At 37.4% G+C, this 25,160-nt stretch overlaps 5 protein-coding genes across 13 annotated transcripts in view; 3 read left to right on the top strand and 2 right to left on the bottom strand.

Moving 5' to 3' along the window:
• Positions 1-13,178, top strand: part of uif (sushi, von Willebrand factor type A, EGF and pentraxin domain-containing protein uif) — a 52,196-nt gene extending 39,018 nt beyond the window's left edge. For 2 of the 3 annotated variants that reach the window (XM_069128151.1, XM_069128150.1), the window contains exons 18-37: positions 103-555; positions 637-854; positions 955-1,207; positions 1,484-2,325; positions 2,559-3,442; positions 3,572-3,819; positions 3,907-4,038; positions 4,105-4,270; positions 4,390-4,641; positions 4,748-5,289; positions 5,388-5,600; positions 5,689-5,844; positions 6,057-6,180; positions 6,451-6,513; positions 7,692-7,882; positions 8,530-9,167; positions 9,547-9,896; positions 10,370-10,572; positions 10,655-10,768; positions 12,214-13,178. In XM_069128151.1, coding sequence (XP_068984252.1) covers positions 103-555; positions 637-854; positions 955-1,207; positions 1,484-2,325; positions 2,559-3,442; positions 3,572-3,819; positions 3,907-4,038; positions 4,105-4,270; positions 4,390-4,641; positions 4,748-5,289; positions 5,388-5,600; positions 5,689-5,844; positions 6,057-6,180; positions 6,451-6,513; positions 7,692-7,882; positions 8,530-9,167; positions 9,547-9,896; positions 10,370-10,572; positions 10,655-10,768; positions 12,214-12,245 — 6,074 coding nt within the window. In that variant the 3' untranslated portion in view covers positions 12,246-13,178. The remainder of the gene's footprint in view (positions 1-102; positions 556-636; positions 855-954; positions 1,208-1,483; positions 2,326-2,558; positions 3,443-3,571; positions 3,820-3,906; positions 4,039-4,104; positions 4,271-4,389; positions 4,642-4,747; positions 5,290-5,387; positions 5,601-5,688; positions 5,845-6,056; positions 6,181-6,450; positions 6,514-7,691; positions 7,883-8,529; positions 9,168-9,546; positions 9,897-10,369; positions 10,573-10,654; positions 10,769-12,213) is intronic. The other variant, XM_069128152.1, reaches the window with a different exon arrangement.
• CDase (neutral ceramidase) overlaps positions 1-21,466 on the bottom strand; it is a 139,656-nt gene extending 118,190 nt beyond the window's left edge. Inside the window, exon 1 of the mRNA XM_069128181.1 lies at positions 21,183-21,466. The gene's annotated coding sequence lies outside the window, so the exon portion shown is untranslated. The remainder of the gene's footprint in view (positions 1-21,182) is intronic.
• LOC138187407 (uncharacterized) lies at positions 13,760-15,480 on the bottom strand. Of its 4 annotated transcripts, none has more exons than XR_011175167.1 (3): positions 14,291-14,817; positions 14,196-14,232; positions 13,760-14,130 (listed from the first exon to the last, which is right to left on the bottom strand). XR_011175167.1 is itself a non-coding variant. In XM_069128148.1 (3 exons), exons 1-3 carry the CDS (start codon positions 14,987-14,989, stop codon positions 13,768-13,770), a joined length of 381 nt encoding a protein of 126 aa, XP_068984249.1. In that variant the 5' UTR covers positions 14,990-15,480; the 3' UTR covers positions 13,760-13,767. The 4 variants fall into 4 exon arrangements, 1 of the variants encoding a protein (XP_068984249.1); XR_011175166.1 differs by having other exon boundaries at positions 13,760-14,099; XM_069128148.1 differs by lacking the exon at positions 14,291-14,817 and adding an exon at positions 14,978-15,480 and having other exon boundaries at positions 13,760-14,099.
• On the top strand, positions 15,536-20,052 carry LOC138187405 (uncharacterized protein DDB_G0284459). 4 transcript variants are annotated; one of them, XM_069128147.1, is made up of 6 exons: positions 15,536-15,808; positions 17,228-17,242; positions 17,694-17,768; positions 17,851-18,154; positions 18,236-18,681; positions 18,794-20,052. In XM_069128147.1, exons 2-6 carry the CDS (start codon positions 17,240-17,242, stop codon positions 19,340-19,342), a joined length of 1,377 nt encoding a protein of 458 aa, XP_068984248.1. In that variant the 5' UTR covers positions 15,536-15,808; positions 17,228-17,239; the 3' UTR covers positions 19,343-20,052. The 4 variants fall into 4 exon arrangements, with proteins under 4 accessions (XP_068984248.1, XP_068984245.1, XP_068984247.1 ...); XM_069128144.1 differs by lacking the exons at positions 15,536-15,808; positions 17,228-17,242 and adding an exon at positions 15,822-16,320; XM_069128146.1 differs by lacking the exons at positions 15,536-15,808; positions 17,228-17,242 and adding an exon at positions 16,616-16,931.
• Positions 21,467-21,602: 136 nt separating the features above from the next.
• Positions 21,603-25,160, top strand: part of CrebA (Cyclic-AMP response element binding protein A) — a 42,663-nt gene continuing 39,105 nt past the window's right edge. Inside the window, exon 1 of the mRNA XM_069128217.1 lies at positions 21,603-22,002. The gene's annotated coding sequence lies outside the window, so the exon portion shown is untranslated. The remainder of the gene's footprint in view (positions 22,003-25,160) is intronic.

Below are 25,160 nucleotides of genomic sequence, written 5' to 3'. Positions count from 1 at the left end.
GTGAGATTTATAGCAATCATAAGTAATTCTGTTGTTAACAAATTTGGAAATTTTTCGAGAAAGTTCTATATTTTTATATAATTACTTCTTGGTCATCCACAGACGTGACACCACCAAAACTGAGTTGTCCCCAAAGCTACGTCATAGAGTTAATAGACAAGCAAGAAAGTTACTCCGTCAATTTCAACGAAACTCGCAGAAGGATCAATGCTACAGATGTTTCTGGACCAGTGAAGATTACATTTGTTCCGGAAAGAGCAGTGATACCAATTGGAGGCTTCGAGAATGTGACTGTTTATGCGACAGACTCTAGTGGAAATAGGGCATCCTGTCACTTCCAAGTGTCTGTTCAAGCAACGCCTTGCGTCGATTGGGAATTGAAACCACCGGCTAATGGAGGACTAAAGTGTGTTCCTGGTGATAAGGGACTTCAGTGTATCGCCACTTGCAAGAATGGCTTCCGTTTCACCGATGGTGCACCTGTGAAGACGTTCACGTGTGACGTCGCTAAACACTGGTCTCCTTCTTCCGTTGTTCCTGATTGTGTCTCAGAAAGTAAGTTTCTTCAATTTTTTATCTTAATCCTGCTACATTCTTTGAATCACTTTTTACATGCATGTGTATTGTATTTTGTAGATACACAACAGGCGAACTATCATGTGGTCGCAGCAGTAACTTACAGAGCCAATGGCGCTGTTTCGAGATCCTGCCTGCCGCAGTATCAGGATCTTATGTCTCAATATTATATGAATCTGAATAATATCCTGACGCAACGTTGCTCTGCTGTGAATGTTAATATGAACGTGTCATTTGTGAGATCAGTACCGTTTCTTCTTGAAGAAAATGTTTTGAAGGTGATTATTATGGACCATGATTCAATACATTGTTTGTTGTATAGAAGCTTTTGATAAGTCTTCAATAAAAGAAAATCACTAATATGGACGTGTGTTTTAGATGGACTTCATTCTCGTCATCGTACCAGCCATACGTCAGCCTCAATTGTACGATCTCTGTGGCTCCACGCTGAACTTGATCTTCGATCTATCAGTTCCTTCCACCAGTGCAGTTATAGAACCGTTATTAAACGTTTCTGCTATTGGAAATCAGTGTCCTCCTCTTAGAGCCTTAAAGTCATCCATCACTCGTGGCTTCACGTGTAGCATTGGCGAAGTTTTAAACATGGATACCAACGATGTGCCACGGTGTCGTAAGTATATTTCGATATCAATTTCCAAACTTTTATAAGCGTGCACAGTAATGTGCTTCAGTTTTTAAAAGAACACAGATTTCTAAATAAGAACTCTATTTTATCCTCGATTTTTAAAAAAATATTCTCGAAAACATTTACATAGAATCACTTCTCGTCCTACTACTTTGCTATTAAACTATCATAGACGGACTAGACTTTAATACTGTTTCCCCTTTAGCCTACACAAGAACTGAAAAAAATTTAGCTTCTAACTCTGTCTACTGTCACTTTCAGTGCATTGTCCAGCCGGGACATTCGCTGGAGAAAAGCAAAAGCAATGCACATCCTGTCTGAAAGGCTTCTACCAAAATAGCGACCGCCAAGGATCCTGCTTACGCTGTCCATTCGGTACATACACTCGAGAAGAGGGTTCCAAGAGCATAGACGACTGTGTCCCCGTTTGTGGATACGGTACCTATTCTCCAACAGGTCTGGTACCATGTCTGGAGTGTCCCAGAAACAGCTATACAGGAGAACCGCCAGTTGGTGGCTACAAAGATTGCCAGACCTGCCCAGCAGGAACCTTTACCTACCAGCCAGCTGCTCCAGGTCGAGATCGATGCAGAGCCAAATGTTCTCCTGGCATGTACTCTGACACAGGACTGGCTCCCTGTGCTCAGTGCCCTAAGGACTTCTTCCAACCTCAACACGGAGCTACCACCTGCGTTGAATGTCCGACAAATATGTACACCGATGGTGCAGGAGCAGTTGGACGAGAAGAATGCAAGCCGGTGCAGTGCACCGACAGTGTGTGTCAACATGGAGGCTTATGTGTTCCCATGGGACACGGTATCCAATGTCTCTGTCCTGCCGGATTCTCTGGAAGGCGCTGTGAAATCGATATCGACGAATGTGCCTCTCAGCCTTGTTATAATGGAGCTACGTGCATAGATTTGCCACAGGGTTATAGGTGTCAGTGTGCTAATGGTTATTCTGGAGTTAATTGCCAGGAAGAGAAGTCAGATTGTTCGAACGACACGTGTCCTGAGAGAGCTATGTGCAAAGACGAACCTGGATTTAATAACTACACGTGCCTTTGTCGCTCTGGGTACACTGGAGTCGACTGTGATATCACTGTGAGTATTGAACCATTTATATCTTAGAGTTGATAATTGTTGGAATAATCAAGGATATGCCAAGTTTAAGATTCTTCTTCTATTTCTGAGAATTAACATTTCAATATCTGTTTTTTCATACTGATCCCTTACTTATTATCGTGAGACAAATTTTCTATCGTTATCGAAAAATTCACAGTTTCTCTTGCCGCTCAAAATAGCAATTAACGTCTAATAATAACGTCTATTTGTAGATAAACCCATGCACAGCCAGTGGAAATCCTTGCAACAACGGCGCCACCTGCGTAGCGCTGCAACAAGGTCGCTACAAATGCGACTGTCTACCAGGCTGGGAGGGTCAGAGCTGTGAAATCAACACAGACGATTGTGCTGAAAAACCATGCCTACTAGGCGCCAACTGCACAGATTTAGTAGCCGACTTCAGCTGTGACTGTCCTGCAGGATTCACCGGCAAACGGTGTCACGAGAAAATAGATTTATGCTCAGGAAATCCTTGTCTAAATGGAATATGCGTAGATAATCTATTCAGCCACGAGTGTATCTGTCATCCAGGATGGACAGGTGCAGCTTGTGAAACGAATATCAACGAATGTTCTAGCAAACCTTGCCAGAACAATGGCCAATGCATCGATCAGGTTGATGGATACACTTGCACCTGTGAACCAGGTTATACAGGCAAACAGTGTCAACACACTATCGATGACTGTGCCTCTGAACCTTGTCAAAACGGAGGGACCTGCGTGGATCAGTTAGAAGGATTCGTTTGTAAATGTAGACCGGGTTTCGTTGGACTTCAGTGTGAAGCTGAATTGGATGAATGTCTCAGTGACCCATGCAGCCCTGTTGGAACAGATCGTTGCGTTGATTTGGATAATACTTTTGTTTGTCACTGTCGCGAGGGTTATACCGGATCAGCGTGTGAGATCAATATCGACGACTGTGCATCCGATCCTTGTCTAAATGGCGCCACGTGCAGAGACGAGGTCGGCGGGTTTAAATGTATGTGTCCTGAAGGTTGGACTGGAGTTCATTGCGAGGTGGACGTTGGAATGTGCCAAAATCATCCTTGTCAGAATGATGCGGCTTGCGTTGATTTGTTCATTGATTACTTTTGCGTGTAAGTATAATGGTAGAATGGTGTGATTTGTTAGTTTATGTACTGTGTAGAAGTGCAGACATTTGTAGTATTTTCATGTTATTGTTCAGATTCGGATTGTTTGTAACGATTTAAAATATTCTGTAACAGATGTCCGTCAGGAACGGATGGAAAACAATGTGAAACAGCACCCGAGCGTTGTATTGGCAATCCTTGCATGCACAATGGACGTTGCCAAGATTTTGGATCTGGGCTCAACTGTACTTGTCCCGATGACTACACTGGAATCGGTTGTCAATACGAATATGATGCTTGTCAGGCTGGCGCGTGTAAGAACGGAGCTACGTGTATTGACGAAGGTCCTGGATTCACTTGTATTTGTCCATCAGGGTACACAGGTATTTCATTCGATAAATTACAAGACAATAATTTAGGTAGAAATTTGAATACCATAGACAAAGCGTTATCGTATAAATATTATTCAGGCAAAACGTGCGAGGATGATATAATCGACTGCAAAGAGAATTCATGTCCACCATCAGCGACGTGCATCGATCTTACGGGCAAATTCTTCTGCCAATGTCCTTTCAACTTGACTGGTGACGATTGCAGAAAGTGTAAGTATACATAGTATTTTTGTAACAATTAAAATATACGTGTAATAATTGGTAATATCTTTTCAGCTATCCAAGTGGATTACGACTTGTACTTCAGCGACCCAGTGCGCAGTAGCGCAGCCCAAGTGATTCCATTCTTTACTGGAGGGAGAAAGAGCCTAACAGTGGCCATGTGGGTGCAATATACTCAAAAAGATGAAGCTGGAATATTCTTCACTCTCTACTCAGTCAGGTAGACGCTCATATTGACACTTTTTTCTTAGATATCGATTTAAATTAAAGTTTCCCAATAATAATAATTTATTGTAGAAATATAATAGAAATATATTATTTGCTTCATCTCTGTTTCAGCTCTCCACACGTTCCTATGAATAGAAGACTTATGATCCAGGCACACAGCAATGGAGTCCAAGTGTCGTTGTTCCACGATCTGCAAGATGTTTATCTGCCATTCAGAGAGTATGCAACGATTAACGATGGCCAGTGGCATCACGTTGCTGTAGTTTGGAATGGTGAAAACGGTGGAGAATTGGTCTTAATAACAGAGGGTCTAATTGCCAGCAAGACGGAAGGTTATGGAAGTGGAAGATCTCTTCCTGCTTAGTGAGTACCTTGTCCTAGTTATCTACAATATATACTTAGTTAGCTTGTCTCATCTAACTATGCTTCCCTTAACCACGCATGAACTTATAAAAACTCCATCTTTCAGTGCTTGGGCAGTGCTAGGTAAGCCACAGAGCGAAAATACGAAAGGCTACACGGAATCAGGCTTCCAAGGACACCTGACCAAGGTACAAATCTGGAGTCGAGCCTTACATATCACGAACGAGATCCAGAAACAAGTTCGTGACTGTCGTACCGAACCTGTTCTCTACCAAGGTTTGGTCTTAACTTGGGCAGGCTACGATGACACAGTCGGAGGAGTAGAGAGAGTCGTGCCTTCACACTGTGGACAAAGAGTATGTCCACCTGGATACGGCGGTACCAAGTGTCAACAATTGGAATCCGACAAAATTCCACCGAAAATGGAGTACTGTCCAGGCGACCTTTGGGTGATCGCCAAGAACGGATCAGCTATAGTTAGCTGGGATGAACCGAAATTCGTCGATAACGTTGGTATAGTGAGGATCCAGGAGAAGAATGGACATAGGTCAGGACAAACATTAATGTGGGGAACGTACGATATTAGTTACGTGGCTTATGACCAGGCTGGAAACTCTGCCAGCTGCAATTTCAAGGTCTATGTACTATGTAGGTGAACTCTATGTACAATTCGAATCGTGTTTTCTAGTATTACGCGACTTTTATGAAACAGAGACATTTCAGGGATAATTTGTTTCGTCTTTCAGCCGATTTCTGCCCAGAATTACCAGATCCAATTGGAGGCACGCAACAATGCAAAGACTGGGGCTCTGGCGGCCAGTTCAAGGTCTGCGAGATATTCTGCAACCCCGGATTGAGGTTCTCTCAAGAAGTACCGAAATTCTACACCTGCGGAGCCGAAGGATTCTGGAGACCAACCAACGATCCGTCCCTTCCTCTCATCTATCCAGCTTGTACAAGTAAGTTTAACGTTTAAATTGCTTCTCCTATTTTTCTTTTTCATTTGTTGCTCTAATTATGTATCACGCTGTTATGTCTGTTGGTCAGGTGCCACACCAGCGCAGCGTGTATTCAGAATCAAAATGAACTTCCCAACATCGGTGCTATGTAACGAAGCTGGGCAAGGAGTGCTCAAGAAGAAAGTTCGAGATGCTGTGAATTCTTTGAATAGAGATTGGAATTTCTGCTCATATTCGTACGAAGGTAAGCAATATTCTGTATAACGTACGAATTATTTGTAGAACTATTTTTCATTCGACATAAAAGAAAATTTGTGGCTCTCGTTGTAAGTTCCGAAGAAAGTTTAAAATAGCGATCAATCCAGCTCTTAGATGGTTTAATCCTCCACAACCTCGTTATATCATACTTTGTACTGTACTAAGAAATTCTTAACGAATGTATTTTGTCTTTCATAGGAACTCGCGAATGCAAAGATTTGCACATCGATGTTCAATGCGATCATCGCATACGCACCACCAGAGAAACGAACGAAGAGGATGGTGGAACGTACATAATCTCAGCAGTGGTGCCAGCTGAACCGTAAGTATTTTGTCCTATTAACCAACAGTATCTCCACGTCAAACATCTTCGCGCTGTTCAAACGGATAGAATGAAAAATTATAGAATAGAAAGAAATAGAACTGAAATTTCTATTTGAAACGGATATCACGTTCACTTTAGTTATAGCAATGAAATTTATAATCTACTGAACATCGCGATACAGCTTCGAAAAATCATGGAAAAATAACATCAGATAGAATGTGCGAGAATGATTGGTACTTAGCATTTGTTACTTGTGTTGCATCGTAGAACGAGACAAGCTCGGCAAGGAAGCGATACCTACGAGGTGGAGATCTCGTTCCCGGCGATAAAGTAAGGACACAGCAACTCGATTTAAGCCACGTGCGAAACGTATCATTGTACATGTGTTCTCGTCATTCGGGTCTCGGTATTATCCGACATTCATCTCACCATTTTTAAACATATTAAGATCCACGTTACATGAAGCATTTTACCATTCCGAGAAAAATCACGGATGCATGAATCGTACACGGAGAAACAATAATCGTAATCTATATCATAATGTTACTAAACTCGAACTAATTAGACTAATTAAATAGGTCGGCTCTTCTAACGTGACGAGGAACCGTTCTTGTCAAATGTGTATTTATAAGACGAGAATCGAGCGATGGTCGATTTTAATAAGTTGTCGTTTTAATATCGTTTATATTATTTTTATTTGTTTCTGTCGACGATGTGATTATTCATTTATGGAATAGTTATAGTACAAACGAGATTCTGACAACTGTTAAGTCGACTCTAACCGACAATTACGAAGTAAACGCTGGTATGCACGTTGTTACTAACTGTTCACACACGACGGACTAGTTGAATGGGACACTTTACCAGGAACCAACGAGTCGATAGTAGAATAACAATGTAACTGAAACCGCGTAACACTGGACTTGAAACCAAGCTGTTAGATTAAACAATGAATAGTTTTAACGGACTATATTTTATTTCTCATCGTTCGGAAACCATACAGGCCATATTTTTCAATTCAGTAAACTTCTTAACGAAACTTTTGCAAATATTTTTGTGAAAATTATTTTATATGATCGGATGATTTTAATTTTTCAATTTTTACGTATATACGTCGTTTGGAATTTAGCGAAGAATTTTGTTCAAAATTTATAAATCCATAGAAATCGGATATGTAATATGTTAGAAACTATCGATTGTTTTAAATACCAAACAGCTTCGGTTCGCCATATTAACAGAAGATTAAACCTCCCAACGACATTCTGCCTCAGGCATGTAATACGTTAGAATTCCAGGATGTGTTGGACATTAAACATTACGTAGGTATATAAATTAATCGGTGTCGATAATAGGTGACACTACTGGCCAGGAACCAATGGAAAGGCTGCCTGATTACCTCCGCCTTCAGATAACGGCTGTACATACTTGCGCATACTCTCCCTCTGCCTGCCGCTAAAATAGACCACTCATCGATTTCCAATTTATCAATTGAATTTCATATTTTATAGCGACCCGATTTTGAACGCAAACTCGAACGAGAGAGCGACTGTTCAAACTCTATTGGAGAGATTAATCCTGGAGGAAGATCAGTTCGACGTTCACGATATTTTGCCCAATACCGTGCCAGATCCAGCTTCTTTGATGTTGGAGTCTGATTATGATTGTCCTGTTGGACAAGTCGTTATGGCACCTGATTGCGGTAAGTATGTTTTGTAAGATTTTGAAACAGTTGTTGCAAATTGTTGTGGTATTTAATTCCTTGCAGTTAAAAAGATTAAACTAAGCCTTGAAAAATAAAATGGGTGGATACTGTACACGTTTTCACATTCCTCCTTCCTAATCAGAATATCTTCCCGCTCGCCTCATTTGAATCGCTGTGTTCTCAATTAGAATATCTAAATACTTAGGTAAACAGCTACGTTCCTAATTGGAATATTCAAATATCCATTTAAACGCATTCCGCATAACCCATTTCTACTCGAATTAGACTAACTGTAATTTCCTATGCCATCGGCTACAACACGCACGTATTTAGATATGTTCGAAATGTGCCCATAACCAATTAGAATATTCAAACAATCGCCTAAATCCCACCAAAAGTTCTAAGCTTCAAACCCAACCTCACGTTCACGTGAAGATTCCCAATTTCTGTAATTTTAAATGTTCTGTAATTTTCCTCTATTCATTCCCACGCAGAATATTCAAACAGCCATCTAAATTCCCCTCCAATATGCCGAATCCCACGTATATCTCATTTTCATCAAGTTCCTATGTCCTCGGATGTCTTCCTTGATTGTCCAAAAACCATAAACCTCGTATTTAACCCCGTATTCATCCTAATTACAGTGCCATGCGCCGTGGGAACGTATTACGACGAAGAAACGAAACAGTGTCTGTCCTGTCCAGTGGGAAGCTACCAGAGCGAATCAGGTCAACTGAAATGCAGTTCCTGTCCGGTGATAGCAGGACGTCCTAGCGTAACGGTGGGACCAGGTGCTCGAAGCGCAGCCGATTGCAAGGAACAATGTCCCGCGGGAAAATACTACGACGACCTGGCTGGTCTCTGTCGAAGTTGTGGCCATGGTTTCTATCAGCCTAACGAGGGTAGTTTCTCGTGTTTGTTGTGCGGCCTGGGAAAAACTACTAGAACAGCGGAAGCTGTGTCTCGAGAAGAATGCAGAGACGAGTGTGGCTCTGGACAACAATTGGCTGTCGAAGGAAAATGCGAACCCTGCCCAAGAGGAAGTTACAGAACTCAGGGAGTTCAAGCTGCCTGTCAGGCGTGCCCTGTTGGCAGAACGACACCGAATATGGGTTCTGCGGCGATAGAAGAATGTTCTCTGCCTGTATGCGAACCTGGAACGTATTTGAACGGAACGCTGAACGAATGTATGGAGTGTAAGAAGGGAACGTATCAGTCGGAGCCGCAGCAGACCTTCTGCATACCTTGTCCTCCTAATACTAGTACCAAAGGAACAGCTGCGGTAAGTTTCGTTTTCTGTGTAACTGTGACTTTTAACATTTATTAACAGAACTCGGTTCGTTCAAACTTTTCTTAGTACCGTAAATTCTAATATAATTTTTATTCTTTAAGAATTTCACAATTTTTTAGAAATTCCAGTTTCTGAGAATTTCAGAATCGTTAACTTCTCGACTTTGAAAGACTCGAGATTCTTAATTTTGAATTTTCGAAGATTTCAGAATGTTCAACCCTTAAGTTTCTAAGCGTTTCAGAATTTTTAACAAGTAGAGTACAGAGTGAAATACGATCGATAGAAATACCATGCCCCGATAACTGATCGACAGAGTTAAATCGGTATTTTTAATGAAAATGTTTTGCTTCTTTTTTTTTTTTTAAATTAGACCAGCAAAGCTGATTGCACTAACCCATGCGAGACAAGCGACGCGGAAATGCACTGCGACGCGAACGCGTATTGCTTGCTGATACCGGAAACGAGCGACTTCAAATGCGAGTGCAAGCCAGGATATAATGGAACCGGAACCGAGTGCACCGATGTCTGCATGGGCTACTGCGATAACGAAGGAGTATGTCTTAAAGATTCGCGAGGTCAACCATCCTGCAGATGCAGCGGAAGTTTCACCGGAAAACGGTGTACGGAAAAGTCCGAGTTCTTCTATATCACAGGTGGCATTGCTGGTGGAGTTATCTTAATCATCTTCGTCGTTCTTCTTGTATGGATGATCTGTGTCAGGTTAGTGGGCCACAAAATTATCAACTCTATCTTTAGATCGAACTATATGTTCGTTAATTTCTAACAAATTCATTTCTTCGCCAAATAGGCGAGAAATCTATGAATTTTTCTACATAATCATTTTTGATAATATGAAATCGATTGCTAAATTTAAAGATCGCAAAATGTACGTGAATTAGCGATTTGAAAATCTGCTGTTGGATATTTGTAAAGAAAAGAATTATGATAACACAACGATAAAAAGAATATAAATTGCCTTTCGTAAGAATAATCTGAACCGTAATATTTGAATACTAATACACGATGTATGACTATATCATAGTAATCTGTATAATAACAATATACAATAATAATATAAATCATTGCTGTATACGAATAATAGCATAAATTGGTGAACGAAACGAGGAATTTTCTGTGACCAGAACAATCTTCTAGAAATATCGAGTGAGAAATAAAATAAATTCTCTCTACAGAGCTTCCAGAAAGAAGGAACCTAAAAAGATGCTAACACCAGCGACAGACCAAAATGGTTCGCAAGTGAACTTCTATTACGGCGCGCCCACGCCGTACGCGGAATCTATCGCGCCGTCCCACCATAGTACCTACGCTCACTATTACGACGACGAGGAGGACGGCTGGGAAATGCCTAACTTTTACAACGAGACCTACATGAAAGGTGAGAATAAAAACGGGACACTGCGAGAAGTACACATTAACTTTCACAACTTTCACGACTTCTCTCTGCGTCTTCTTTCCAGAGAGTCTGCACAATGGCAAAATGAACAGTCTTGCACGCTCCAACGCCAGTATTTACGGCACGAAAGACGACCTTTACGATAGACTGAAACGTCATGCGTATCCTGGCAAGAAAGGTTGGCATACCATTTCCAAATAAGCCTTCAGTGTCTCCTTCTTTCTTTTTTCGATAATAAAAGAATTTGTAAAAATACTCGTGAAGCGTGTGACTGGACTGTGGATATTTATGCATTCGTAATATATCATAATACGCACAAAGATAACCAAGAATAAGTACAAACGTAGAGATATACGTGTAAAATATCAAAAACAAAATACGTGTTAGAAGATTTAGAATTTAAGAGTGTCGCTTCCTTATCAGTGTCTATAAAAGTATCAATTTGCATAGATAACTTCGCAGTCTGGTTATCACATTAAGGGTAACTATAGTTTATTACATCGTAGTACCTATAAGTATCAAGATAACTCGAAGGTTATCATTTTAAGTGATTTTTTAACGGCGGATACGAAATACACTGCTCAAAATGATTGTAGATTCGCTATTACGCGAATGGTTCTACCGAACCGATCAAGCGAGCACAAATATAAAAGGCCTATACGCTTAATATAAATTTCAATTTTTGTTCGTACGATACCGGAATAAAAATTGACTTTAAGACAATCGTTAAAAGAAATAAAAATAAGTAAGTAATTATAATAAAAATCAATCCTCTAACTTTCTTCAGAAGCATATATGTATACTTTCTTACGAAAAAGATAACTACTAGTGTCCTTACAAAGAATTCGACAAATATTCCTTCCATTGAATATTCTTCCATTGAAAGCATCCAAATACCGTGCTATAAACGTTTCTCGTATCATTAGAAACAACGGAGGTATGAAAGTAGCCCGTTTCAGCTGGAACACCCTGTATTTATACTTATGTATATAAATGTCCAGATAATGCGGTGGTACCTACGACCGTAACTTTTCTATATCTAAAGGTCAAATTGCGATAGGTCGTTGGGTTCGCCTTCGCGTCATCTGCCGTACTGTATTAAAATAGAAATGACGCTACGGAAAGACATTCCGCGCATCTTCCGCCATTTTCGTTCGTTTTGCCAATCCATCAGGATTCTCAACCTGTGGATCATGATCCCATGAGAGTGACAGGATGTTTTCTGAATGGTCACCGTAGTTATTCTTACAATTAGTTGTAATTATCTTTATAGAATACTCTATAGAATATTAAACGTTAAGTTACTTAAATATTAGTCTAGAATATTACATATAAAAAATTTATTTCTTTGTGCGTTTTCTTTATCCTCTTAAAAATTCCTTCTTATACAAATGTTAAAGAGAAAGGTTGCAGATCATTTTTTTTATTATGAAAGAATATCACGACACGAAGATATTTAGAAAATAATTTGTTCCAAGATAATAAAAAAAGCGAAACACAGTCGGGCAATATGGTCCGCTCAATTCTTATCCGTTCTATTCTTCCTCAGAGCCAAAACTTTGAAATATCCAGGAAACTAATGAGAAAAAATAGTTCTAACGAGGTGCGCAAATATTTTTCCAGACAAAAGCGACAGCGATAGCGAGGGCCAGTGACCACGACGAGTGACCCGCGTTCTACCATCGTAGAATACAAAGAAGAAAGAAAAGTACATCCTAGTTACGCAGATTTTATAAAGGATGTCCCATCGTCGAGACCAATTTATTTATTATTCCCAGACGAGGATCGTACCGGGGTGGCGCGTTCGAGGAGATTCGTGGTTTCCGGCGTGGAAAAAGAGGTCGATATCGAACCCGCGTGAACCTCTCGAACGCGTGTATTCGCGTCGAACGTGTACAACGATACAAAGTGACGTTGCGTTGATCGATTTATCCAGAGACGAGATCGAGTCCTGGAACGACGATCCGTCGTCTTTTTTTTTTTTTTAAGTAGGATCGTTGTTTCGGCACCCGTTAACACATCGATCAACGAAATCGAGAGAACGAAACGTTCGCAACGAAAAAGAAAAGACTACTAAGCGTGAGGTTGTAATTTTATGTAATTTATAATACCACCTAGCCTAGTTAAGGACTATTCTCTTTTTTATTTTCTATCGATTAACTTTCCACGTCTTTCTCTCTCTGTCTGTCTCCTAGGATTTATAACGAGATGCGAACGAGAGGAGCAAGTGTGTGCATGTATGTTAATACAACTCCCCCCCCCCCTCCTCTTTCTCTCCCCTTTCAAGTTCACTGTCCCCCTTATACATTAAGCGAATTTATATTTTGTTACTATAGATAATATGTGTATCACTCTCGCTGTAATATAAAAACGTTGCATGTAGGCGACTCGTGCAGATTAACCGGGGAAAGAAAACAATCAAAAAAAAAAAAAAGAAAAAAAAGAAAAATGGAAAAGATGGAACGAACGATCCCAAGAACTGATCGCGAATGTACATTGAACCATGCCTACCAACCTGTTTTTCACTTGTATTGTAAAAACTTTAACAAACGGTTGTTTTTTTTTTATTAATAAAATATATTACAAGATGCTGTAGTTTTGTTATATTTATTCTTTCGTCTGAAGATCGATTTTCGTCGATCGAAGATGACTCTTTAGAATTGAAGATTTTAATAAAATATAGTACGAAGAAATACTGCTTCCTTTTTACTACTTATCCTTTCGTTTGGATTAATTTTTATGGATTGAAACTGGATTTTGTAGTTTAAATATATATTCTGCTAGAATACTGTTTTCTCTTCTGTATTATTTATCCCGCCATTTAGGTGGATTTATATCTATCAAAGTCGGATTTCAATTAATCCAAGCTACTGATCACTTTTATCATAAAAACCTCGACAAACGAGAACATAATCTTTTGTGAACGTAATTGGAACGATGAGGGCTAAATAAACTAAAAAAAAGAAACTAAAAATAAAAAACTAAAAAAAAACTTATTTCGCTGATCAAACGTTACAATGAATATCTTAATTTGGATATTACGTTACTGCATACGGTACATTTTTCCACTTTTAAATGTGCTACAATTACTCGAATATCTACAGTCTGTCGATTAATCAAATTTACCATATAGATAAATATTACGATAAGATATTGCTTTTTCTGTTTTTTTTTTTTTTATTTATCATTTTGTTTGAATCGACTCTTATTAGTGGAAGTTGTGTATTTTGATTTGAATATTTTTTCGTCCAATCTTAAAGGGATTACTCTGTACATTTTGTCCTCGAACACAAAATCGTTCCAGGCATCTTTACGCGTGTCCGGCTTTAAGTGTTTTCGCGTGTTCCTTGCGTGATCTTCATAGGATTTGCTTAAGCGAAAAATCGTGTCGTAATCACGTCCATTTCCAAAATTCTGTTCGTTTTCATTTGTCTTGTCGTTATCTTCGTTCTCGATATCTGATTCATCGGAGCTGATAATATAGTCCTTGTTTTCGTGGTTTACCGATTCTATCGACGAACAAAACGTAGCAAAATATGACTGGCAAAATTATAGGAAGATGATAATACGTGTATACGAGTTAAACAGGTTCGTGATTCATATACCTTGCTTAGAATTGCCTGTCATCAGTTCCAATAGCAACTGAAAGTATTTTAAGCCACTTATTGTTGTTTCATAATTACGACAATTATCGTGTTACCTTTACGTGGTCTGCGAAATCCGTGGAATCTAATTTATGCATCATGAGTTATGTTTGCTTTGTTCCAGTTGTATGATTGCCGAGTTAATACATTAATTACGATGTTTTGTATTCAACTACATTTTTCCCTATTTTTTTGAGAATATTATTTTTCTTGTCTGTCCATTGTAGTTTTGGTTAGTACGTTGGATGGAGGAGCAACGATGAATTGACTGTTTGATCGACAGAATAGTTGTTCGTTGTTTCGATTCCAGTCATTTCGATGTTAGTTTAACGCAGACGTTCCAAAGTGCAAAATTTGGTTATAGGTAGTTCGTTATAGTGACAGTTCGTAAGAGGTTGCATCATAATTGTGCTAACATTGTGATTAATCATTACGTAACTCCTAATGTATTTAAAATGTCCAGAATATTATGTGCATTTAGTTTTGAAATAGTTGATTCATTAATTAAATGTGATTAATTACACGTAATTAATTTTATTATATCGCATCGTTTATCTTATATTAATTATACGATCTATGATATGATGTTAAACAAATTTTTAATGTATTTATTTTTAAATTAATGGCATAAAAAAAGATAAATTATTAATAAACAAAGTGATCATGGTCGCAAATGAAAATATTGCGTAGTTCCAAATATTGTCCATTTTCGTAATCGTATCACGTGGATACGTAACACGTACCATCAACTCCATCTGGTAACACGTTACGTTCTTCGCGGAACTGATTCACTCGAACGATAAAGTTGCTGAATTATTAATGCGGCGTATTCCAAAATAGATTAGTCGCATACCGCAAAAAAACAACTACATCACATTTTTATGTAACTGACCTAGTACGTTGTCACGTAACCATTGTTTCAATGTGCTCGAACGAACCTATATTTTTACATCATGTAACAGACCTCACACTATATGTCACTAGAAGAGCGACACAAATATTTACATAAGTAGTGACTTTCTGCTCGTCTTTATACGCAGTAACATTACTTTCCGCTTCAAACAAACTTCTCGTTCAAAAATAAATCTCAAACCTCCCTAACATGACTATAGAATATGGGAGAATTCTAGTCGTAGGGCGACTTGAGTTACGAGTGTCGAAAAGTGGAAAAATACGATTATCGACTGGAACTTGCCTGGTCCCATATCGAATCTACGTGTCAGACTTCTTCCCACTGCAGCGTTTCTTTGCAACGATTGGTCGCTAGTGTGCTCATCTACGCTCAGATTGGTCGAAAGTGACGTGCTCTAGCATCTGACGTTCAACCAGACACCGGATCCGAGGCGCGTTGGTACCGTGACGTGTTTAATCCCGCACTACCGACGTTCCAGCTCGCATTCCGCGAAGAAGATTCGGAGAGGTGTGTCAGTGCGAAGGATCAGTGCTCGAGTTGCGTACGAAATCGTTTGAATTCTCGAATTAACACGTATTCCACAAAGAAATTAGAATTGTCGGTACATAAAATAGTTCTCGCGTTCCAAGTGGAAGGTACAACACCTATTGTTTCAAGGAGGGTGAGTGATATATTTCAACTTATCGTGTTCTGCCTATACGTTAGATCTGGCCGCCGTGTCTATCTGCATTATATAACCATAGATCGAGCTAATTTTGTCATTTATTGAACTGGCAGTACACGAAATTACGCCGCAACTATGTAGCAAACAGTGCGAATCGATCGGACGACGTAGCGCTCGCCTATATACGTCCTAGCTGTTGTGCAAAATATAGTATTCCAGAAAGCTCCCGAGTCATTTTGTATATCTCGTGTGTATCACGCGACTGATTTCGATTATTTTCTGCGCAAATTCGCTTTTCGCACCGCAACGTAGTACAAACGAATAATGCCGTAACGTGAGCCGGTTTGCGAAAATTTAGTCACATGCGTCGAGACTGCCTGTTACGTAACGAGATTAGTATTAGCAACGTAGAATGGAAGTTTCCTTTCCCTGCGTGTCCTAGAGGTAGAAAAACAACGATGGCATATCGATTCTTATCGACGGCTTTTTTATGGCAATCGATAATCTTGGTATTTTTATTTTCTGATTCTATATATGTGTATCTTGATACACAATTCAAGTATTGAAAATCTATAGTAATACATGATATAGTTCATATCAAAACTAACAAATGTTATTTAGTATTCCTCGTAAAAATTGGAAAATTTCAGCTTTTCTTAGATACGATATTGTATATTTTATCTGTTGTTATGTTAGTTACTTCATAATTTTTAATTGAGCATGTTTTTTCAATAAACAAGTGCTTAAAAAAGATAATAATAATAAAAATTTATTCGAAGTTTAAGGCTATGTTATTACATTGTATGTATATATATTATATACTATAGTACAAGTTATCGATTATAGTTCTTGTGGTTTCATAGAATTACATAAAATAATTGATAATTATCAATGTTCATGCCTATCAATATTTTTCCACCTCTTTTCTATTCGATAAGCAACGTATCAAATATCAAAGAATATAGCGACTCGACGATAAAAATTGACTGTTGCCTACAAATGAAACGCGATTGGCTTGATGTCTGAACGCGTTTGAAAACGTACGATTATCGAATCGCACTATTTGTTCCGATATTGCGCGAATAACAGTACACTAAACGTTTACTCCATGGTTTAATAAGTATGTAATCATTGAAAAATCAAAAATCAGATCGCACATGCATGTTTTACATGTACATAAACGTTTGTGTGCGTGTGGCATGTAAACAATGATAGCAAGAGTATTCTCTATGTCTCCATTGACTTTAGAAATATGTATACTTTTATTATACTTAGTCATTGAATTATATTGCACAAGTAAAGAAACGTTTAGTTGTAGTTACGTATATATATATAGTGTGTATTTTATATTTTCATATGTTTTGTTTTTGTACATTATATTAAACTACTAAACTTCTTTGATTTTTTTGCCAACAGACCTGCCCGAATATGGTATACCTGGTTTAAAGATCTTGGTTTAAATGTCTAACTGTGTTTTCAATAAATTCTGTCTGCTGATTGCACAGTGAATTAAGACCCAATGTTGTGTTTAATACATTTCGTATGATCCCCTTAACACATAGGAAATATTATCTTTTCAGCAAAATATTAACTCTGTTATCTTGATAAATTAGATCCTTGTTGGTTTGTAATCACGTTTTATAGATGGAATTGTTGATATTTTTTATCTACGTATTCATAAATTTGGTATCAGAATGTACTGCCTGTTTTATATGATTTAGATGACGTATATTTTGTAGCATAAAAAGCAAAATCATTTGGAAATTGTTTTAATATTAGAAAGGTATTCAAAGTATCATTTTTCTATCAGATAGAGTCATAATTCCATTGTATGGGAAGTTCTAATATATCGTAAATGTGAAAATATTGATCTTTTTCATAGGTATCCAAAATCCCTCCTGTTTACGAACACCCAACAGCCAGCAACATTTCATTTGAGAAAGGAGGCGTGTTTAACGTATGTGTCCTCTTAGGTGTTAACAAGATTCCATTGAAGAACCAAGTGGTGGTAATAAAATTTTAAAGAAATTATATTCTAGGTAACAAAGCCATGCAATCGTCAGCCGTGCCTGTCATTTGCTTCTCGTGGCGTGAGATCGTGGCCACCAGAGGAAGAGCCTTCACAAATGGATACAGTTCCTTTGCTAACACCGACCATGGAGACAGAATTGTTGAACGAGCCATGGGTGTTCCCACAGCCAAAAACGAATGTAACAAAAGAAACCGAGAAAGAAGCATCCTCCATATGGGAGGAGAACTTTCAAGATTTAAGCGGTTACATGGATCCATTCCAGGGTCAATGCGATTTTCATGCAGGTGAATCACCTACTTTTAAACTATCAGGTCAGTATCTATCTATTACATGAATATCTGCATTAAGAGAGAAATATATGTTATCTTTCGTTCTGACATTACAATTTATAGGTACGAAATACGAGGGTAACAGTGTTTTGTCTTCAGAAGAGGGGGTATTGAAAGATTTGATGAGTGTAACAGATGAAGAAAAGTGGAACGTGAAAATGAGTACCGCGGAGACAACCGAACATTTGAACGACAGTTGTCACAGCCTGCAATCTACATCAAATGTAACTAGCAAATACGAGAGGAAAAATAGTCCAACAGAATCAAACACATCCAACTTGTGGTTAAAAATATCAAAAGGATCAACTAATGTAAATACAAGCAAACAGAATAATACAGATGTTAGTGCACCATTCCAATCCAGATATCATATAGAGGAAATTGATTTGAATGATGCTTGCCCGACTTCATTCGATTCCACCGAGAATCAACGTGAAACATGGGATGTATTACGAACAGTGGAAACCACTGGATCGGATACGTTCGATTTATTGTCGTACCTTTGCGATGTAAGTTGACAGGTGTAATTCAAATCCAAAAAAAGTTAACATCATATAAGTAAAAAAGTAACACTGACTAAGTAAAACAATGTTCAATAAAATATCGTATACGGCTTTGTAGGATGAAATGCATTCTCCGGAAGGTAGCGTTTCAACAGATTCTTCAGTAGCATCGAAATCATGGTCACCCTCCAAATTATCCACAACGATTCCACAAACTAGCGTGAAAGTGAAAACGGAGAAGAACGAGACTATTGTCCCAGAGTGCACAAGAAATCGAACACCATCGTCAACGATAACTTCGTCTTCTTCAGACGCACCTGTAGTATCAACGAGGAGGGCGGAACGTACGAGGATATCAGTTAACAACAAAATAGAGAAACCTTATAGTCGAGCGCGACGGGAGAGAATAGAGCGAAAACGTTACATAGAGTCAGACTCGGACGATCGAACGTCTGTTTTGCATTATCGCGAGTCCAGGGAGAAGAACAACGAAGCTTCGCGAAAGTCACGTATGAATAAAAAAGCGAAAGAAACTGAGATGGCGAAGAAAGCGGTTGAATTGGAACGGGACAATAGGATATTGAAGATGAAGGTTGAGGAACTTGAAAAACTCGTAACATCGATGCGCAGTGCGTTATTGAGGTCGGCTTTGAAAAAAGAATTCTAAAAAGCGTTTCTTCTACTTGTTTCGAATGATCGTTATGCGGCGGGTATCGCATAAGATTTTTCATTTCTATCATAATTTTTGCCTTTATATATATATATATTTTGTCATATAAGAGAAGAAAGCGATGCATCATTTTCATTTACATATAAAAATCTATATCACTACGACTATTAATGCCATGAATGATATCAAATTGTATTGTTATATTTAATTCATCTCTTATTTTTTTTCTTATCAATCGTTTGAAGCAGATTGTTGTTAAATTCTATATATACATACATATATAACGTTACTCGAAGGAAAGGTGTATATATTAACATCTTATGTAAATGTTTGTTGCACAATATGTTTGTGTTTGTTCTGTTTTTGTTCAAAGACATCCTATTTACAATGTTTTATAATGCTTATAACGAAATCTACGTTCATATAATTGGAATGAACAAACGAAAAAAAAAAAAAAAGATAAAGAGGCAGAAGTCTAAAATCTAAAATAGTATCTCTTTTGCCAAAAAAAGAAAAAAAAAAAGAAAAAAGATTACATAATCATATTTTGTTCAGCCTTGTATTGTACCTGATAAAAAGTATAAATATGGAGGTTAGAACAAGATAAATTATGATCGGTAAGAATATAATTTTTTTACTGGCGTGGGCACAATAGTAGCATGATGTACAATTGATATTCGAATAAAGAACATGCTTGTCAGAATCTACCTCGTAGTGAAGAGAATTATTTTTGTAGACACTCATTGTATAATTAACTTAACTTGTCGGATAACAAAGGCATTTATCTAAATTCAATAATTCCTGTAAGTTCTGTTTGTAAAGAAATTTTAATATCCATAGCGATATTGCATACACTTATCACAATATTACGAAGATGTTATTCTATTATTAAGCAATGTAATACAAATCAATCACTCAGAATTGTTTTTTCGTTCCTTCAGACTATGCTGTAGTGAATACTGAAAATTCTTGTACGTGTATGGAAATAAAAAAAGAATCGTACGGGTAATAATTTTTGCATCTAGATTACTATCTAAGCTATATTAATATAGAAGATCTTATTTCGAAATAATTGAGAACGTTATTGGAATTTTCCTAACCAGTGAAATGTACTTCTCGATATCTTATTTTTATTAAACTTATATTTTATCTTTACACAGAATATTATAAATCTAATAAAATGTATATTTTTATATCTTATTTTATGTTTGCATGTTACATGTTAAATATTAAGCTGTGAAAAACATGTATATTATTGTTTATATTACGAAATATGTATACAACTCGAATTCTACATCCTAAATGTGTAAAGAATTTGTTAATAAATGTAAGTATATCCTCCGAAAAATAATACTATTTTCATTAACCTAAATTAAATACACATGAATTTATTATTATATATATGAATTCATTTTGTTTTTATAAAAATATTTTCTTAAATTCATAATTTCAATTTGAGTATTTAGACATTCAACGGAAACTTAAATTTTGTTTGTTGTACTTGGTAAATTTTGGTGTACTGCAACTTTTGAATTTTTAAATGTTCCCGCCATGTGCATGAACATCACATTGGGATCCATGTTGAAGTCGATACCAGCGTGAATACGAGTATTTTTACAACATGAATTGCAATCACTAACTACATTTTAAATAGAATTTTAATAATACACCACTAAACAGGTTCCCGATAGTAAATACTAACCGGAAAATTAACCATTGTTTATTAGGTTAATATGATCAGATACTTCACTACCTGTGTCTTAACTTTTCGAAATGTTACATTACATATCACAATACTCGAGTCTCGTTAATCTTAAAGATATAACAATATACTTACAGTTACTGGAATAAGCTCAAACTATCCCTGTTCTGTAGTAATTCTATAAAAATATGGTGCAGTATTGTCCAAGGAGATCTTATCCGCCATTCCATCAATCCACTCCTTTCCAAAAATTTTCGTCCATTAGTCACTTCCCAAACACTCAACATTCTACACAATTTTCCACTGCCGAATGAATCGTTTCGAATCTAACCCAAACCACACTGCACACGCAAAGCACAATTATCAAACATTATCGCGACGCACGTAAGCCGGTGGAACCCGATTTCAAACTACTGGCCGCCATGACGGAGCGGGAAAAGAAATGGTTGCGCGCGCATCGTTCTCTGCGCGGCGTGCTACGAGAGTTCAGTACGCTGCTAACAGGTGGTCCGCGTTGATTGGTTAACTAACAAAAGCAGCGAGGGTTCGGCCGGGCAGCACGTGCGACCGATCGCGCATTTACGCGGAGAACGTGAACGCGTGTGTATCGTTTCGTCTTTGGTTTATACGGAAGTCGACTTTACCGATCGAAGGTCAGGTCATCCGTGTTTGGCGGCGAGCTTACGGCGAAGAGCTTGCTTTCGTGTAACCTATTGGTGGCCCGATACGTTCATAGGTGTACGGGTGTTGGCTATCGATCCCGCTGTCCCGATTTCCTGCATGTTCATTGGCGCCTTGGTTGCGAACAGTGCATCGTATGGTACAGTGCGGGTTCCGTTCGATCAGTGCTGTGGCCTTTCTGTTACGCTCAAGATATTTGTGTAATTTTACTCGTTCCATCGGGGTGATCTTTCCTTGTACCAACGGGAATTCGCGGTTCTCCAGCTTTTCTTCGGTAAGTATTAGCTCGTATGTTATATATCTTCTGCAAATGGATTGTTTATCGAGATACAAATATACTTATAATCGAGTGCACGTGTACGCGCGTGCAAGTCGGTCACATTGAGCCGGTACTTCGTTCCATCTGGTGCATTTCGATTGCATCGAGTGGGTGTATTAGTAGGCGAAGGGGTAATCCTCTTGACGATTTGTGTAGAAATTACTCGCAACTAGGGACGATTGTACTATTTTCGTCGAATTTGTTTGTGTATCACTCTGAACAACCACTTGTCGCGCCAATCCAGCTGTAACTCTATCTTCATTTAGTACTTTCGTATTTATTTTTCCAATTGCGTTCTATTTATGGCACTACCTGAACAGAGTTTATGTATGTTAACATATAGACAATTTATTGATTTTAGAATATATTGTTGTAAGGCCAATTGGAGAGATTTGTTCATTTTACTTAGTGATACATACATCGCGTTCGTTTTGTGCCGATATAATATATGTTTAGATACATTTTTAACATTTGTAACAATATAGTTCAGAATAAAATATGATGCTGATAGTCATTTTTCATTGAAATTACGGAAGAAACGTATGTATGTCTTGTTCAATTTATCTTTTGTTAGTTAATTATTACCAAAAACAAACATAACCTTAGTTGAATCTCTTCAGTGTTAAAAAAGGGATATAATTGATATGTTTGCCAATTTCGTGTTGTCAAATTATAAAATTTCTGTTTTAAACATCACCATACTTCGACTGAATATTAAATTTTAAAACATATTTTTATTTTCATGCATTTTGTGAAAGTTATACGAGTTATAAAACGATCGTTATTTTATTGTTTGGGCGTTGTGTGTTTTATGTGTGCTTGAGTTTAAAAGTGTTATTCCCAATTCGCACGGTCGGTCATGTGTTAATGTCTTTGAAATATTTTCTCATGTTAAGGACGGTTATAATGGAAATAGAGTTCACGAGAGGATAGAGAGTGCGACATGGTGGTGTTTAATGGGAATGTGAAACTAAACGTTAATGATAATACCGGGTGCGTTATGTGGAAGCTGAATGCGGGTAGGAGGGGCGCGTTTGATTCGGTTTAAAAGCATTGTATCGCGCGTTGAAGGGCGGTTCACACAACCGGCATTGCGTTAACGTTGATAAAACAGTTGCCGATGCTTTTTTTCAAAACGTTATCTCGTATGTTGCTCAAATATTTGTATACAAAGAGGCAGTCGAATCTCTCACGTATATGCCAATCTGTTTTGCAATATCATAAAACGAAACGTGACAATTTCATCATGATACAAATTCTACTTCGAGCATGACCTTTTCATCAGATGAGAGTAGCAGACGGATAGCTATTAAACGTTAATAAACCTCCTATAACATCATATGAATTGATAGTTACGTATGTATTATATACATATACTTTTTAACCCTCTAGATACATATATACTTTCATTTGTCAATTTTCTGCATATGTATACATACTATGTATTTTTTTAATCGTCTACTTACATACACTAACGTATCAATAGTATTAAAATACCTGTTGATATTTATTACAAATTGAATACTATTTATTGCTTTCGTTTTTCAGTTATTTGTAAAAGACTAAATAAGTTTCTAAGAGTTTTTTAATAAAAATAGTAATGGGTAGTGTTCTGAACGTTCGTAGAATTATCAGCTTTCGACAGAAAAAATTACTAGCTATTAGTAAACATAAAGATTACTTAGAAAATGATGAAAATGAGCAAATGTACAACTTGGAGCGGCTAAGTTTAATTCTCGAAACTTTGTTATCATTTCAATTAACTGTCGTGTAAATTGGAGTAGAAAAATTGTATGAACTTTCTGTTAGAAGAAAATCAATAACATTCAAAAATGTATAATCTTTACTAAATGTTTCGAATCGTTTCAATCTCTAAAGAAACGAGGATTTTATGTTTGCCCTGTATTTATAAAAACGCGAGTAAAAAATTTAACGACATCGTATTTCGTTCAAACGATAATCAAAGGTGTATCTATCATACTCTACGCTCGTGTTCCGGAAAAAATGTTACCACTCGTTATCTCGATCCTGCTATCGATCAAAGATACGTACATATGTACATAACACGTAAGTACCTGTTCAATAAATTATTTTCGTTAAAATAATTAAAAGGTACATAGCAAAAACCACTTTTGTCCATGTTTGCCTTTTTTACAGGAGTAAAATAATACATGTTAAATATTTTAAATGAAATAATCATTATGTTGCGGTAACTGCTAAAGTTCAACTCTTTGGTTCCTTTCCTTTTAGAGAGATGCGAATGAAAAGCTACGATGGTCGGAAGTAACAAAAAAATGTTCGTTATCGACGATACTTAGTGATAATCAAAAAATGTTTTCATAGCCAATAATATTCGTAACGTAAATTAGCTATAACATATGAATTCTTATTTACTGTAACTTTTTTTTTATATAAACAGATATTTTTTTGTATTTTTGTTGCATATTAACGATTCCACTATGTTGCGATTACTAGGGTGGATCTAATAATCCACTATATGAAAAGACCGAAATTTGGACTGTTCTAGTTACGAGCTATCGCTCGATACATTTTCACGTTAAAGTTTCGCGAACCTGTTTTTATGTTCAACTGTGTTTCCTTGAAATATACCGGTTCTGTTTGATATCGGTGATCATGTGGAACTCTTCCCAGTTGAGTAAAAGGTCGGACACGATTAATACGAGGCTGATGATTGGTTTTAAATTTATTGGCGGGACAGAGATAAAGTAAGGCGGATCGGTTGAACGATCGAAGAAGAGTCCAACATACATACCGTTTAAAACTTTGTTATACGATCGTTTTTTTAACGCACATTTAGTAACGTGTGCTCAGGAAGAACAACAGACCTCGCTAATGTACCCGCAGCTGCTGATAATTGTCGGAATTGTGTAAACATAGCGCGCTATGCCACAACGAGCACTCGTTGGGAGTTTACCGTTCGGAAATTTTGTTTTATTTCCTGGAAACTCTTCTTCTTCGTGAAATCTGGATTGTCGTCGATGGTGTAATTTTGAATGTGATTGTTTTCATGGCTTCTTCTTTCCTCTGTTGTGTCGTTGGTTTTGTTAAATTACAGATAATTTATTTTTTATATTTTCATATTCATAATGAAT

Source organism: Bombus flavifrons, chromosome 15 (genome assembly GCF_040668555.2).
Source record: "Bombus flavifrons isolate JBK064 chromosome 15, iyBomFlav1_principal, whole genome shotgun sequence".
Lineage (NCBI taxonomy): Eukaryota > Metazoa > Arthropoda > Insecta > Hymenoptera > Apidae > Bombus > Bombus flavifrons.
This window is presented reverse-complemented; position numbering and strand designations above follow the sequence as displayed.